We start from the raw sequence: 15,809 nt of genomic DNA on the forward strand, positions 1-15,809 counted from the left end.
TGTTGCAGTTTTTTTGGATAGCAAGTGTGTGATCTTGCTCATCATTTTTCACCCATTTAGTGTGGCATTCACAGCGCCAGCTACTCATGATTACAGTATAGATTAGTTGTCCATAATTACTACTAAACTCTTGTCATTGCTCGATGGATGGTATAATGGGTGGCACTTGAATAGATGAGATTGTGTGAGTGATTAACTTGCTCTGGAGTTTCATCGTTTCTATGACCAGTCACAGCTGATTTTTTTGCTTCTGTCCAGGGCTGTTGATTATCTTTTTGACCTTGTCTGTTTTGTAGATCGAGGCTTCCATGTAGACTTTGTAGGAGAAGGTAGATGCCCTCGGATGCAATGGGTTGCCGTAAGCATGTGTAGTTGTTGAAAATGAAGGAAAGGACAATAATAAGGATCCCTGGTGGAATCAAGAGTGGAGTGGGGAGAGGGGGAAAGCAGTGTCATCTCGGGCACATTCTTTTAGGAATTATGTTAGGTCCTCTATGATGGAATGTTTGTTTCCTACAATAGTTTGGTTTATAAAGCTTATTCATGGCAAACATTGACATGAAATATTAGATTATAGCCTGGCATTCACTACGGTACCTTCCAGTTTTCTTGGCATGCCATGCCATTGATTTGGAACATTGCCTGTGGGGGACTGTCTTTGTAAAATCTCTTAACTCAACCTCTAAAAGATCTTTCTGGTTATCTTATGTCCTAAATAGAAGAGCTCTGTCCTCCACTAATTGTTATCTTGCTTGCAAAAACCCAAAGCTTTCATTTTTTTCATGGCTGGCCTTGCACACATTTCAATATTGTGCTGCTAATGGAGCAAATAAAATCTAGTTGTTGAACAATAATGTTGAAACTATTTCTGTCAGCCAATTTCTAAGATTGTTTATTCATTTTGTTATGTTTGTCATTGCAGGTACCCCGTAGTAGCAATGGGTATATTGAAATGGGTGGACTGGACTGTTTCAGAGCCTCGTTATTTCCAGCTGCAGACTGATCACACCCCTGTCCATCTGGCTTTACTGGACGAGGTACTGCTGATGCGTTTTAGAAATCCTGTAGCTTAGCCATGTCCTGGGTTTTTTCAGACATTTGATACTGTGATTTGATTTGAAAGAAGGGGGCAGAGTTGGATTGCTGTCCCATGAGAACCGTTATGCAGATGAGAGTAAACAAAAGTGGTTGGGGTTGGGTGATAGAATGATAGCCTAGTGCGACATGTAAAAGTGACTTTTCAGGGATGTATTCTTAATATTTCGTTTGAAATTGCATTATTTTAATACATTAGTTGTAGAGAGACATTAGTTGTAGAGACCTCAACATTTGACCCGTGCATGACTCCATAGTTATGCTAACTATGCTGACATCTTTAAAAAATATATATTCTAATTAATTTGTAACCAAAGCATTAATTCTAGGCTAACTTCTTATGGTGAGACTATAGCTCTCCCGTCCTTCTTTTGTTGCTGCTCACACCTCCCTTGCATGATTTATTTATACCTTTCTGAGGTTGCATTCCACTAACAGTTGTCTGTGGGGATGGTGATGTGAGCTTCATACTTTATACATGTGAAGGTTTTTATGATGCTTCTGTATTTGTTGAGTTAGGAAAAGACCTTCGGTTAAAGATATAAGTAAATTATATCAATTGAAAATCGGGTGCAGACTGCTTCACTTTTGTTTCGGACTTGATTTGTTTGAATGCTGTACAATTAATGTACTGTCTTTACTTGGACTTCACTCAATTGCACTTTGACCTTTCCTAAATTTTGCATGGGTTCATTTCAATTGTCCTAGGGGTCAGGTTTAAGGCTTATAGGTTTGCATCCATTTGGGGTATTTGTTTTAGGCTCAGCGACCTACTTGCAGGTTTAGGCGTCATCTTAGGTATGTAGGGTTAGAGATTTGTACTTAAGCGTTTAAAGTTTAGGGTATAGTTTTGGGATTTAAGCCTGAATTTGTGGTATTATCTAAAGGTTAGACTTTTTAAGTGATGGGATTTAGACTTTAATTTTTAGGTTTGGAGCTGGTTGTATGTGCTAATGTGTTGGGTTGAGAATTGTCAGATTAGGAGTTTAGGCTTACCTTAATGGTTTGGGATAAGCTTTTTAGGCTAAGTTCATAATTCTAGTTTAGGTTTTGAAATGTACTTCAAATGGCCTGGTGTGTTTTTGTTGTTGTTGTGTGGTTTAAGCTCTAGTGTGGTCTTTGGAAGGGGGCTTTGGCATAGGGATTTTTTGTGGTTTAGTGAATTTGTAATCTCAGCTTGGATTGATGGATTGGGATAGGATATTTAAACTTGGATCCTAGCTCTAGGAGTTTGGAGTTCCTCTAGAAATTTAGTTCAGGATTTGGCATCTTAAATGTACTGGAGTAGACTTAAAGAATTAAAAGGCTTTGACCCCAAAATGTTTGTTTTAGACTTGGGGAACTATTCTTAGAATTTGTGGCCTGCGAAGAAGCTTTTTCTTTAGGGTTTTATTTGATGCTTGGGGTAGATGAAACTTTAGTGTCTCCGGTATTTAATACTCTAAACACATTTTGTCAGTTTCAAACAGGTATCCTTGATGAAACGGAGACCATATTGTATGCTTAAACTACAGTGGTATTGTCAAAACTGCCTGTGTTTTCTTTTACAGATCAGCACCTGTCACCCGCTTCTGCATCCCCAGGTCCTGCAGCTCCTCGTCAAGCTATTTGAAACCGAGCACTCACAGCTCGATGTCATGGAACAGGTGACTGGCTTATTTCTTAATTATCTTGGGGGGGCTGAGTAGAACAGACTGGCTATTCTTCAAATGCAGACTCACTAGCAAGAGTTGGGGACAATAGCAGCTTGGTGTTAGACTCTTTCTGCTCAGTGCGTCCCATGCAAAAGTACATGAGCACTCTAAAAATGCAGCATTGCTGAGAGGTCTCATTGATGCTGCTTGATCCTTCTTGAAACGTCCACTACAGAGTCGTATTTTGGTTTTACAGTGGATTTTCTCACTTGTGAGGATATGACCTAGGGTAAGATTTGCCAATAGATTTTACTCAAAGGGGGAACACTTGACCATTTTGAATACATCCCCTCTCTTCTTCCAGCTTTCCCATCAGTAGTTCATTTTTTCCTTAGATGCTGCAAGGAAATTCCAAGCTCAGACTAGGGATGGTCAGACTTATTGCACAGTGAGCATTGGCGCACAATTTTCATCTTCATCATCATCATCATCATCATCCAGCGCCCTTGGTTAGCGACGACATTGCAAGCAGGTTGATCTTGTCAGTCCTGCAGTTGAGTAATTATGTGGCCACCATACGTGTGTTTGGATCTTTTGTGAACTTATAATGGAACCCTGGTTTCCTTCACGTTAAGTTTAAGTATGCTGATTCAGAACCTGAACAAACTACCAATTAAAACGTATTTCTTATCAGGAAGACATTCGAAACTTTGAAAAAAGGAAGCACTACATGATAGACAGATTCTGTAAATCATTCCCAGCACTTGCAAAGAAAAAAATATTTAGGATTTGATATACTGACATTACGAGACATTTTTCTAGTTTGGTAATCTGAAATATCTACCAGCAAATGGAGTCCCTGGCTGGTGTATTTTACCTGTACCCCATCCCTGCTAAAACCATTTGTGCAATGGTTGCCTCCATTATTTGTAAAGACGGAAATTGCACTTGTATTAAAGCATTTGAAGCAGATATGAAAGTTATGAATTCAAGTTTATTATCTGGATTTGTAAAACATATGGATTTTGCCCCCTTGTATTTTCCATGAAATTGTGCTAGGCAGAAGGTGTCTGACCATCGTCCCTGTTCCGACATCCTTGTGACTAATATGACTTTTTAGTTCGTGTGGAGAGTGTCAGAAATGCTGCACAGCACAGAACATGATGAGGAATAACAGGTTGCTAGTAAATTCGCTGAGCTGGAGGGTCGAAAAAATTTGATAAGCAAATAAGTAGTTTTTAGCTATATTATTAGCTAAAATGAAATCAATTACTTTTCTTGTAAATATCAGATTTTAATTTGCAGGTAATTAACTTGCATGAAACATTGTTCTTTAATGAATTAGTAGTGTTTTATATGTTCTATGTTTGTTGAAATATAAATACACTGGTGTAGTGAATTTCTTTTTGAATTTTGTGATGATTTCAAATAAATGATAAAGATTAATATTCAATTTTTTTCAAAGCATTCCTTTAACCATAAAAATCTCTTTTAAACAGATAGCTAGGGCCGTCGGCCGCCAGCCTAACCTATGAGAGTTAGGTGGTTCATTTTCTTGCTTCTGATTTTGCTGCTCAAATCACCCATAAAAGATAGAAACAGCAGGTTTCACAATACTGAATTGGAGAATGAGGGGGAGACGTAAGCTGGGAAAATACCTACTTCTGAATGATACCACTGTGTCTGCCCAGAGTTGATCTTTGAAATAAGCCTACTTAAAGCTAGGATGTCATCAATATTGCCCATGCTATGTAGTGCATTTGCAGTGAGGTGGGATAGCCTAGCTTTGTCTGTAGCCATCTACATTCAAGGATCTGATTTTACTTATAAATCTGCTGGTGGGCTACATCGCCTGCTCTGGTATTTTGCACACACTGGACACTCTTGTTTTGATGAGTGAAAAACTAACAATGCAGGTGTGACTGTGGTGAGTAATTGATTTTATCATGTGCTGCAGCTTGAATTAAAGAAGACTTTACTGGACAGGATGGTTCATCTGCTCAGCCGAGGGTATGTTCTGCCAGTCGTCACATACATCCGTAGGTGCCTGGAGAAGCTGGACACAGACATTTCTCTCATCAGATACTTTGTCACTGAGGTGAGCAGTGCATATTTATGTCTCACCTGTTGAACAGCGCATGCGCGGTTTGTTGCAAGGCTTATGATTAGCTTACAGTGGACGCTCCCGTCCCCCATTCCTGACCATTGATTGGCTCCATTGTCCATTTCATTTGCTTGCCGTTATTGGTTAGCATGCGTGGGTTTTCCTTCCTCTTCTGTTTGTCCCTCCCCTGGAGCTTGAATGGATAACTGTGTCCTTGCACTACTCACTTTTCATGCACTTTTCTTTTCTTTTTGTTTATACGGTCTACAAACATGCATCTGTTGTCCAGCTGTCTCCCTTCTACGTGCTGCTCTCACTTGCCCTTCTGGTTCTCTACCACTTCTCCTCCATAATTCACTTGCCCTTAAGTACTCGAAAGATTTTGATATATTTTTGTGCATAATCAATTGATTCTCTCATTCATACCAAAGAATGGCACCCCTTCAGTTTTTGTTTTTGTAATTTATAGTCTTAACACAATCTATGGAACCTTTTCTTAATAAAAACATGTTATACCTTTAGTTGCAAATACTGCTTTCTCATTGTTTAATGTGCAAAGATGTTGTGTGATTTTGAAGGTGACCAGTAAATGGTGCTCAGAAGTCGTGGATCGCTTATAAACTTAATGATGCCTCAACATTCCTTGTAGATAAAGAATTTTAACTTTCCTTAGCTGCATGGTTTATAAGCAAAACACTACAACAGAGCACAGACTCTTACAATACTAACCTACACTGCCCATTGCGTGGATGGTCTTTATTTACGACATGCAGTAGAAGTGTTACAGAACAGTTGCCATCAAGGTCAACCACTCTTCTCAATGGGTTCAAACACAAGAGACCCTAGAAGGGGACCCTTCCCCATGTCAAACAAAAATCCAGCCGCCCCTAATCTCAAACACCTAGGCTGCCTGTAGGTAGTTTCTATGCATGGGTTACCGTGAACGTCTGATTAGCTGCCACTAGCAGTCATTCTAGTTTAAAGGCTAGAATGCCTCCATAAATGTACCACATCATAATATTTTCACCATAAACAATTTCAATTTGTTTTGGCATGTTATTAAATATCACTCCACAGATATATACAAATAATTATTTAAAACTATTTTGATTCATATAAATCCCTTGTAGGCATCTTTACCTTTCTTTCATCTAATTATGAAGCAAGCGGGGGTGAAAAAATGTAAGTTCTGCTCGGTGTTACATTCAGTATTTGTGTGTAGATTTACATATGTTCAATTTATCTCCTTTCAGGAGACAGTTATGACTGCATTAGGCTCATGTGTAATTCATTTCCCGAACCTTGACAAAGTACAGAAACTGCTGGATGCTAAACACAATGATGATGAGGTCGTAACCAGTCAGCTCTGTGTAACAGGAACCTGCAAAGCAAAAACCTTTTTTGTTAAAGTTTAGCCTACTCAGACAGTGATGAGGAACGAGAACAGCATCTGTCGGTTGAGCTTGCACAAGACGTCTTCCAAGTAGATTTTAACCTTATTCGTGGTTTAAAATCTTACAGGTGCCCTTATTGAGAGGCCACCAGGACTCAAAGTACTTACCATAATCCTAACATTTTGACTGCTGCCAGCACCAAACCAGGTGGTTTCAACATGAACACAAAAAGAACCACTGCTGGCGCATAAAATAACTACACACCCAAGTACACTTGTCCTAAAAAGCACTTTTAAGGTACTGTGGTGCTGAAAATTATACGGACTAAAGTAGACCAAATTATAATTTAAAGAAGCTCTACACCCGTGTTTAGCTTGCATATGAAGCGCTGCTACTATCCAACACAAGAGGAGCCAGTCTCTACAGAGGAATAGCTTTACATTTGCTTGCAGGGGGCTTAGTCACTGTGCAATACCATACATTATTGATACCAGCCATTGTTGGAACACCATGAAAGCTAAGCAGATTGCAGCTAAACTAACAGTGAGGAAGATGTGCAGTTCAAGAGGCATTTCCCCATTGAAGGCAGTGACTCGTATCTGGTATACCTTGCCTGCCTAGATGACATTCTAAGCTAGCGCTCTATCCTGCAAAGAGTGGCTCACTTATATAGGCTATAGTTGCTGGAGGAGGAAGGGTACTCTTGATTCTTGGTTGAACCGTTAACTCCATCTCCTGTTTTTACCAATATTATGTGAGCGTGGCTGGTAGGAGAGGATTTCTTTAAGGGTCCAGCCAGTGCTTAGCTTGTCATGATTCCGGTGGGGAGAAATAGATGCCTTGGCTCTCCAATCAAAATGTATGTAATGTCCCATGTCATGCCAGAGTCTTACATTGTGACAACTGGCCAGAAGAGCTTAGTCAACCGAGCTGCCATCACTGGGCCACTCGTGGATCTAGGAAACAAAAAAACTGATGCTGTTTGGAAGATAGTTGAGGCACCAGCAGCTACACAGTGGTGTTTCAAATTCAACTCCACCATTAATGCTACATCTGCTCCCTTCCTTTTATAAGATCTCCTGGCAGATAGTAAAAAGAGGTCTGTAGCAGGTCTGCGTATAACTTTCTTGAGAGGAATGACAAATGGATTTAGGTAGCGAGGACAATTCTGAAAAGTAAATATTAGTATAAAATCCTTCAACTATAACCTGAGATTGAGGTACCTGCATGATGTGCACAGGCAGTTTGCACCAGGCTATGATCATTTAGTTGCCCACCATGTACCCGCCAACTACAAAGACGTCCTGTCACTCAGCTGAGAGTTGAGCCATTCATGAACAGGAGCTTGATCATGCTATGTCCATGATCTTTTCACAAAATGAGGCCATCCACATATAGTTCTTTGCAAGATACGAAAACTAGAAGCCCCAACACTACTCTTCTAGTTGCATACAATGTGGGTTAAGAGGTTATATATACTGTGAGAATCAGTTGGTATGGGTCATTTGTGAATGCTTTCACCTCCAGATCCTCTCATTCCACAGTGGGTATAGAAGTGCACACTGTGCTAGATGACACTCAATTTAATCAATACAACAAACAAAAGATGGACGGAATGCTGACAATGCATACATTCTCCCCCAGTCAAGAGATCTGGGTTAAATCCATCGTTCTTTTGCCCACTACGCCACCCCAGTTTAGACATGGCCATATGCAAATCAGTCTTGACCCTGTGCCTCATGGGAACAGTCCAGCCCGAACTGCCAAGCCATGTCTCCCCTGGACCGGAATCAAGCATCCTAGGACCGGTTTCTGGCTATCAGCCGTCATCAGCCAGGATAGCTTGACTCCAGTGGCGTAGTGAGCATGGGTCCCACGTCTGGGAATACCCATCCCACTTAGGGCGAAAAGCGTTACAACAAACAAATGATGGACGGAATGCTGACAATGCATACATTCTCCCCCAGTCAAGAGATCTGGGTTAAATCCATCGTTCTTTTGCCCACTACGCCACCCCAGTTTAAACATGGCCATATGCAAATCAGTCTTGACCCTATGCCTCATGGGAACAGTCCAGCCCGAACTGCCAAGCCATGTCTTCCCTGGACCGGAATCAAGCATCCTAGGACCGGTTTCTGGCTATCAGCCGTCATCAGCCAGGATAGCTTGACTCCAGTGGCGTAGTGAGCATGGGTCCCACGTCTGGGAATACCCATCCCACTTAGGGCGAAAAGCGTTACAACAAACAAATGATGGACGGAATGCTGACAATGCATACATTCTCCCCCAGTCAAGAGATCTGGGTTAAATCCATCGTTCTTTTGCCCACTACGCCACCCCAGTTTAGACATGGCCATATGCAAATCAGTCTTGACCCTGTGCCTCATGGGAACAGTCCAGCCCGAACTGCCAAGCCATGTCTTCCCTGGACCGGAATCAAGCATCCTAGGACCGGTTTCCGGCTATCAGCCGTCATCAGCCAGGATAGCTTGACTCCAGTGGCGTAGTGAGCATGGGTCCCACGTCTGGGAATACCCATCCCACTTAGGGCGAAAAGCGTTACAACAAACAAATGATGGACGGAATGCTGACAATGCATACATTCTCCCCCAGTCAAGAGATCTGGGTTAAATCCATCGTTCTTTTGCCCACTACGCCACCCCAGTTTAGACATGGCCATATGCAAATCAGTCTTGACCCTGTGCCTCATGGGAACAGTCCAGCCCGAACTGCCAAGCCATGTCTTCCCTGGACCGGAATCAAGCATCCTAGGACCGGTTTCTGGCAATCAGCTGTCATCAGCCAGGATAGCTTGACTCCAGTGGCGTAGTGAGCATGGGTCCCACGTCTGGGAATACCCATCCCACTTAGGGCGAAAAGCGTTACAACAAACAAATGATGGACGGAATGCTGACAATGCATACATTCTCCCCCAGTCAAGAGATCTGGGTTAAATCCATCGTTCTTTTGCCTACTACGCCACCCCAGTTTAGACATGGCCATATGCAAATCAGTCTTGACCCTGTGCCTCATGGGAACAGTCCAGCCCGAACTGCCAAGCCATGTCTTCCCTGGACCGGAATCAAGCATCCTAGGACCGGTTTCTGGCTATCAGCCGTCATCAGCCAGGATAGCTTGACTCCAGTGGCGTAGTGAGCATGGGTCCCACGTCTGGGAATACCCATCCCACTTAGGGCGAAAAGCGTTACAACCATGTCTAAACTGGGGTGGTGTAGTGGGCAAAAGAACGATGGATTTAACCCAGATCTCTTGACTGGGGGAGAATGTCTGCATTGTCAGCATTCCGTCCCATCAATTGTTTGTTGTAACTCAATTTAATCAAACCAGCATGGAGCATGTTTTTCAAGCTTGATAAACTGTTCTCATGTATACTACAAGAAATTGTCAAAATATATCCTCAGAATCTCAGCTGCACCAGAGCCAAACGAGGCATATAGACATCAAGTTCCTGAATTTGGCAGCATAGTTCTAAAATCAAACCTCCACTAAAAATGCACAGACAATCTTAGGGAGTCTGCAAGACCAGCTACAGGAAATTGCTGCTGTGCAAAGGAGAAGCAATTTGTCTTCTGGCACCACGGAAGGCAAAATGCATTTCCCATGCCTCTTTCCAAGACTATGTACAGTAGTTGTCACATACTCTACATGCATATTTAAATTATTCTTCTGTTAGGGGACAAATGCCAGTGCTGAAATGTAGAGTGTGTTGCATACACTTTATGGTCAAATACAGCTCATGTACAACCTTTTCAGAAATAAGTCTTTAGAAAGTGACAACTTTTTGTGTTGTGTGCAACCCAGAGCATAGTAACTGATTACCCAAGCTGCAATTGGAAGCAAGATTGTGCAGTCTAGACAGTTGTACTCTTCATTAGGCAACAAGTGTTTGCTCACTCGACCAAGAGCACAGTCTGTCGGAACAAAAGCAACGTCCTTGGCCTTTTTCAGAACGTGTCCCAACAGATGTGTGCAATTCATCAAATTTGTTCTCCGTTCATTTATTCACTAGACAATACTGTATCAATATTCATGTAAGACGAGAAGCAAGGGGGGGGGACTATTTACAAAATGTATTTGTTACCACTTGTGCTTAAAATATACCACTAGTGAGTGGGGAAAACTTGTTCCCATCTCCCGGACGAAGAAGGCAGCTATCACACTATGTAGTGTTTTCTTAGTGGGTCATTGAGTCTTTCATGTCGATATAGTTGTGTCACTCTGATTCTGCCTATGGTTGACAATCAAATCTTTATGCCAGTTTACTGGTATCTATTTTGACACCCCTCCCTTCATTTCATCATAACTACTAGGTGGCTGGATAAGTGCACAGCATGTTTATACTCAAGCTAGTAAACTAGTGTTATACAGGTAAGTAACCTTTTCTATCGCGCACTTCTAGTTAAATGCTCCAGGAACAGGTTGCTCATTGCGCTGCCACAGGTTCATACATGTGTACTGAAAAAGAAGTACCAAGCCTCACTAAGGGCCTAATTTATGGGATTTATATTTAGGCAGACGGGATATTCGTCACCGTTGTGACGGAGTAACCCGTACGCCAGGATCTTAATCAGGCCCAAAGATTGTTATGAAGGTCTATTAATTGTGATAAGTGTGATATTGTGCTGGCGCAAATATTTCCAAATAATCGAAAGACGTAACCAGCCTTGGCCACACCAATAGGTCTGGCGTTGGCAGCATATATATTTGTTTGCCCAGGCTTTTTTCTCCTTTGTCGGAGTTTATGTAAAACTTTATTACAAAATATTTAAAGATGGTCTTCCTTACTTGCAGATGCATGGATGACAATCTTGGAAGGATTTTTGTCATAAAGTTTCACAAAATACCTTCCAAGGTCGCTCTGCAATGTATAGGCTGCAATCTTGGAATGGTGTGTAAATCCATTTACCAAGGTTGCAGATGGTGGTAGTGCACAAGCAGGATGCGGTGCACTGCAACCTGTAATAAAGAAAATCAAAAGTGGGGGAAAATGTCACTTTTTTCAAGTAAAGGCATACTTTGGGCCAGTAGTCCCTGGTACTGATGGGACTACTTTGTCTGCGGATCTACAGATTGTGCACGAGAGGAATGCCATCACCCACAGTGAGCTCAGGCCAGTGGCAAAGTGTGCTTCCCTGTACCTTATGCTATACAGTGTGGCTTATGAAAGCAAAATGTGAATGATGCTACAGCAAAGTAATGAAGGAGGACAGACTGAAAGCTGCTGTGCGCGCATGCATTTGTGTATATATGGTTTTATTAAAATGAGAAAGTCTTGGCTAATGCCAGATCTAAAGCACGTGGTGGTTTTTTTGACAAATCTTTATACTAAATGTGATCGTTGGGGTTATGTAATTTTGAAACAATAAGACCAAACCCTTGTATTCATCTGCTTTGTATCACCAGATATGTGATCACAGTTTCATATGTTAAGGAATGCTGGGATCATTTCATCTCATGACCCACGAGTTTACAGATCTTAAAAAAGAATGAATGTGATGCTCTGCCTGCTTGTAGCCGTTGGACTCCACAGCTGGAGATTAAAAGCGCATCTGGTGCAGAGAGAACGTTTTTTGTGCCGTTCACTAAACTGCCTACTGCTTGCTGTACTAAAAAGCGTACCTCTAAGGCGTTCATGAACAATTAAGGACACAAAACAAAAAAATGACAATCATCCAGCACTTTCTTTCTTATTTCCCAGGTGCTAGATGTCATCGCTCCTCCCTACACCTCTGATTTTGTGCATCTCTTCCTCCCAATCTTGGAGAATGACAGCATCGCAGGGACGATTAAAACAGAAGGGGAGCATGACCCAGTCACAGAATTCATTGGTAATCTTGTATCTGCTCTCAGACCTGTGCATAGTGACATCATAACTCTGCTCGTGTATGCATGCATGCTGCCCCTGGCCAAAAATGGAGAAAATACATGTAATTTATAGAAGATTCTGTACAAGCTGTGAGTTTACTAGGTCATGTAGATAATCCAAAAGTTAAGAGATTAGAAATAGGAGAATATCAAAAATGTGTATGTTTAGCATGTCTGGCTTCTCATGTCAATTGTTCTTAGTGCATCAGTGAAGAAGACAGCATGCTATTTACAATAGCAAGTCACTATTCTTGTCTCTCTTTTGCTATTATTTACTCCCTATGAGCAATCTAGGACTGTGGTTTCTTTAGTACCATGCATGGAGAGAAGAACACGGTTCCTCTATTTTTGTGTTTTGATGATTTCCCGGCTCATAAAGCTTCTTCTGCTGCTGTTAGGTAGTTTTCCCATATTACTTTCTAGAACATGAGCTGTTGTTGTGCACATTACACAAAAGCTGAGGCAGCATTCTTGGCTTTCTTGAGGCCTGTTGCAATAAAGGTGAGTGCTATAGGAGACTTTGCACACCTTTTACTTTGATCCTGTAAAAGCCTCCTACAGAGATGATTCCCACTTTAACAGAAGCATTCTTACCAACATGTTTGTTTGAAGCTTTCTTGTGTATGTATCCAACTATGGACAGAGAGTTGGGTTTCCACACTTTTGCTTCAGAGGCTCTTAGTTGACAGTAAACTTCACTTTTGCGACATTTAACGACGACTTCTATTGGGCAGCATTAACATAAACTGAGTTGGTAGAATAATTTTCAGTGTATGTGGGTGCGGACGACACACCAAATGGAGGGACGTTTGTAGAGTACTGAATGTACACTTTAGAAATAATAACAATATTATATAAGAAGTCCTCATCCTATACTCCACTCGTATCTATTGGCTACCAAAGAAGGCATTGTAGAACTGTTCATTTTGTAATTGTGAAAATGATGTACATTCGCAAAGGAGAATAGTTATAGTAGAGGTTAGTGGTTAAAACGGGATGGTAGGATTTTCCACTGGTTAATGAGCAGTTTGCTTTAATTGAAATTGCTACAGTGCTTTTGACACAGCGATGTACATAGTTGGGTGAGCAGTGCACCGAGTTTGGTAACCCTAAGTAAAACTTTAAAAAAGTTGGGACTTAAACGAGAGCACAAAAAGAGCTGAGGCAGAGCAAGCATTCTAGAGTGTAGTCCGGCCCAATCAGAGATTGCATAAAAGATGGTAATAAGTGGGATGACAACAACAACACAGACAAATTAGTGGGTGGCCATTAGTCAGTGAGGTAATCATTTGAAGAGTTGGGGTTTTCAGTTCTTTATGGAAAGCCAAAAGATCCAGAATTGCTCTGATGGGTTCAAGGATAGAGTTCCATAGTCTTGGAGTCTGGTATGATAATGACTGCTTAGATGGCTTTCCTGTTTTTTAATGTAGTGATTTGAGAATCTGTCTATTTTTGTTCCCCGTTTTCTCTTGTCCACCTGTGGACAGTGAGGAGGGCAATCCACTGTAGATAGTTTGTTTTCCTGGCCAGTCCTGTGATTTTGAAGTCAACCGGCTAGAGTGGTCGACCTCGAAGCTGGGAAATTGGGTTCGAGTCTCCGCAAGAGACGCTCAACATCCTGTGGTTCTGGGCAAATCACTTAATCTCTCCGTGCCTCACAAAATGAATGTGTCCGTCTGTAATGCAACTGGTGCTCAGGTAAAGCGTTCTGATACCTTCGGGTCAAGTTAGCGCGCTATATAAAGCTCCGGGGGAAAAAACGATTTCAAAGGGAAGCCAATTAATTTGTTTCAGTATTGAAGTGAAGTGATCTGACTCTTTGGCACCTGTAATGAACTTGTCCTCACAGTGTAGTATGGCAGTTAGAGGGACAGTTTAGGAGTTTTTGTTTAAGCTTGAAACCAAATGAATGACTTTTAGGAGACACAATTTAAGTTTTCAATTAGTGCCTTGAAATCTAAATCTGCATATTTACTTTAACAGTCACTTTTCCTTTTCTTATGTAAAATCTGTACAGCCTGAAAAATGTACATATTACAGATATGATCTATTTTTCTCATGTTTGCTGTACACACAGTAATATATATGCTTTCTATTATCTTTAAGCTCACTGCAAATCCAACTTCATCATGATGTAAATTGATAGACTCAGCTGCTGTTGGATTACAACGTAATGGAAATCAAGTCTTCAAGGATTTGCGATGGTCCAACAGAATCCAAGGCTGTAGGTGGCTTCACAGCTCACCAAAGACAAAGAGGAATAGCAGTCCTGTGCATTCGGAACCTGTGGGATCCTGTAAACACTCTGTTGATCTTTGTTGATGTAAGCCGGATAAATCGACCCAACATGGAATGTTTGTATGTGCTCTTCTAAGCTTGCCGTCATTCTTCAAATCTCAATCAAGGCGCCCGAGGCACAAATTCCTTGTGAGGTAATCTCCCTTCACTTCGTTTTTGAAGTACACTTTACTGTTCAAGCATCAGGGGTCACCGAGGACTTTAACAAAAAATACAGTTTTACTTGTGGTAAGTTTCATTGCCTTGTTTTAAAAGATCATTATGATTTGATTTTAAGCTTCTATTTTTTTTCTTTTTAGTACTTCATTGGTTCAAGCAGTACATATGCCTTTTTAGGGGGAAAAAATAAACAAATGAACCAAAAATGTCTGATTAGTTCCTGCACACAGCCACTGCTATTCAGGTATAAGCCCTCCCCCCACCCCCTTTTTGAACTTTCATCCTCACCCTTAAGATCGATCTGCATCTTGGAAAAGGCGATGGTGGGATTTGCCTTCTGCAGGTCTTTGTCACTGTCAATGTTCTGTTGAATTTGCAATATATATGCGTTGCGAAAGGGGTCATCAGGTTGCACTGGGGATCACATGATGCTGAAGTGGTGAGCAGGACTAGTGCACAGAATGTAATTTGGGAAGGTAAAGCATTTGCATACATTCTATATTCAGGTTTTGTATTCTTTGAAAGAATTAGCTTGTAGAGACATTTCATATACAAAACCTGTAAAGGATTTAGCCATACTTTGATATTGTTACCGTCAGTACGCATGTGACTTCACAGTTATTAACAAAATTGGCCCTTCATTCATGACCTATCATTCCTCATTTGCAAATGTGCAGAAAAGCAGAGAGCATTCAAAGAATAGTCAGTGGCCCTGCCATGATTCAAGTGCACGTAGTGCCATAGTTCGGAATTACACTGAGTGTGTCCGTCGGTGTCTTTGTCTACCTCTTGCGTTAGGCTCCTTCGACCTCCGTTATCACCCTGGTCTCAGTAGAAACCCTTCATGCCTTGAGGACTACATTCTTCATCAAAAACCTTTTGAAACCTAGCATCCTTCGGGGGCCTATCACACTTTCTTACTCTTCCTCATCTGGCTATGCACCTCGGGGTATGGAAGACAGTTTCAATATTGCTGTTGATGCCACCCAAAATATCTGTGGAATGTCTACCTTGAGGTATGCAGTCTTTGTTTCCCGTGATCACAGTGACGCTACCTTCACGTCGTGCCTAGCCTTCCGATTGAAGAAGATGCTCCAATACCAAAGGGAACGCCGCTGGGTACACAGGAACATGCAGCACCAGGACCTGTCCGGCATCTTGAACATAATTGGGGAGTTGGATCCACTTTGCGTACGGCAACAACAGGAAGCTGCCTCCTTGGAGCTCACCCTCGCCCAA

At 41.6% G+C, this 15,809-nt stretch overlaps 1 protein-coding gene across 1 annotated transcript in view; it reads left to right on the forward strand.

Annotated features, from left to right (window-relative positions):
- The window catches only part of NELFCD (negative elongation factor complex member C/D), a 106,915-nt gene extending 92,139 nt beyond the window's left edge, over window positions 1-14,776 (forward strand). Inside the window, exons 11-15 of the mRNA XM_085619453.1 lie at window positions 923-1,037; window positions 2,646-2,741; window positions 4,687-4,827; window positions 11,947-12,076; window positions 14,220-14,776. Of these exons, the coding sequence (XP_085475579.1) occupies window positions 923-1,037; window positions 2,646-2,741; window positions 4,687-4,827; window positions 11,947-12,076; window positions 14,220-14,251 (514 nt within the window). The 3' untranslated portion in view covers window positions 14,252-14,776. The remainder of the gene's footprint in view (window positions 1-922; window positions 1,038-2,645; window positions 2,742-4,686; window positions 4,828-11,946; window positions 12,077-14,219) is intronic.
- Window positions 14,777-15,809: the final 1,033 nt, after the last annotated feature.

The sequence above is a fragment of the Triturus cristatus genome, chromosome 7 (assembly GCF_964204655.1).
Source record: "Triturus cristatus chromosome 7, aTriCri1.1, whole genome shotgun sequence".
Taxonomy (NCBI): Eukaryota; Metazoa; Chordata; class Amphibia; order Caudata; family Salamandridae; genus Triturus; species Triturus cristatus.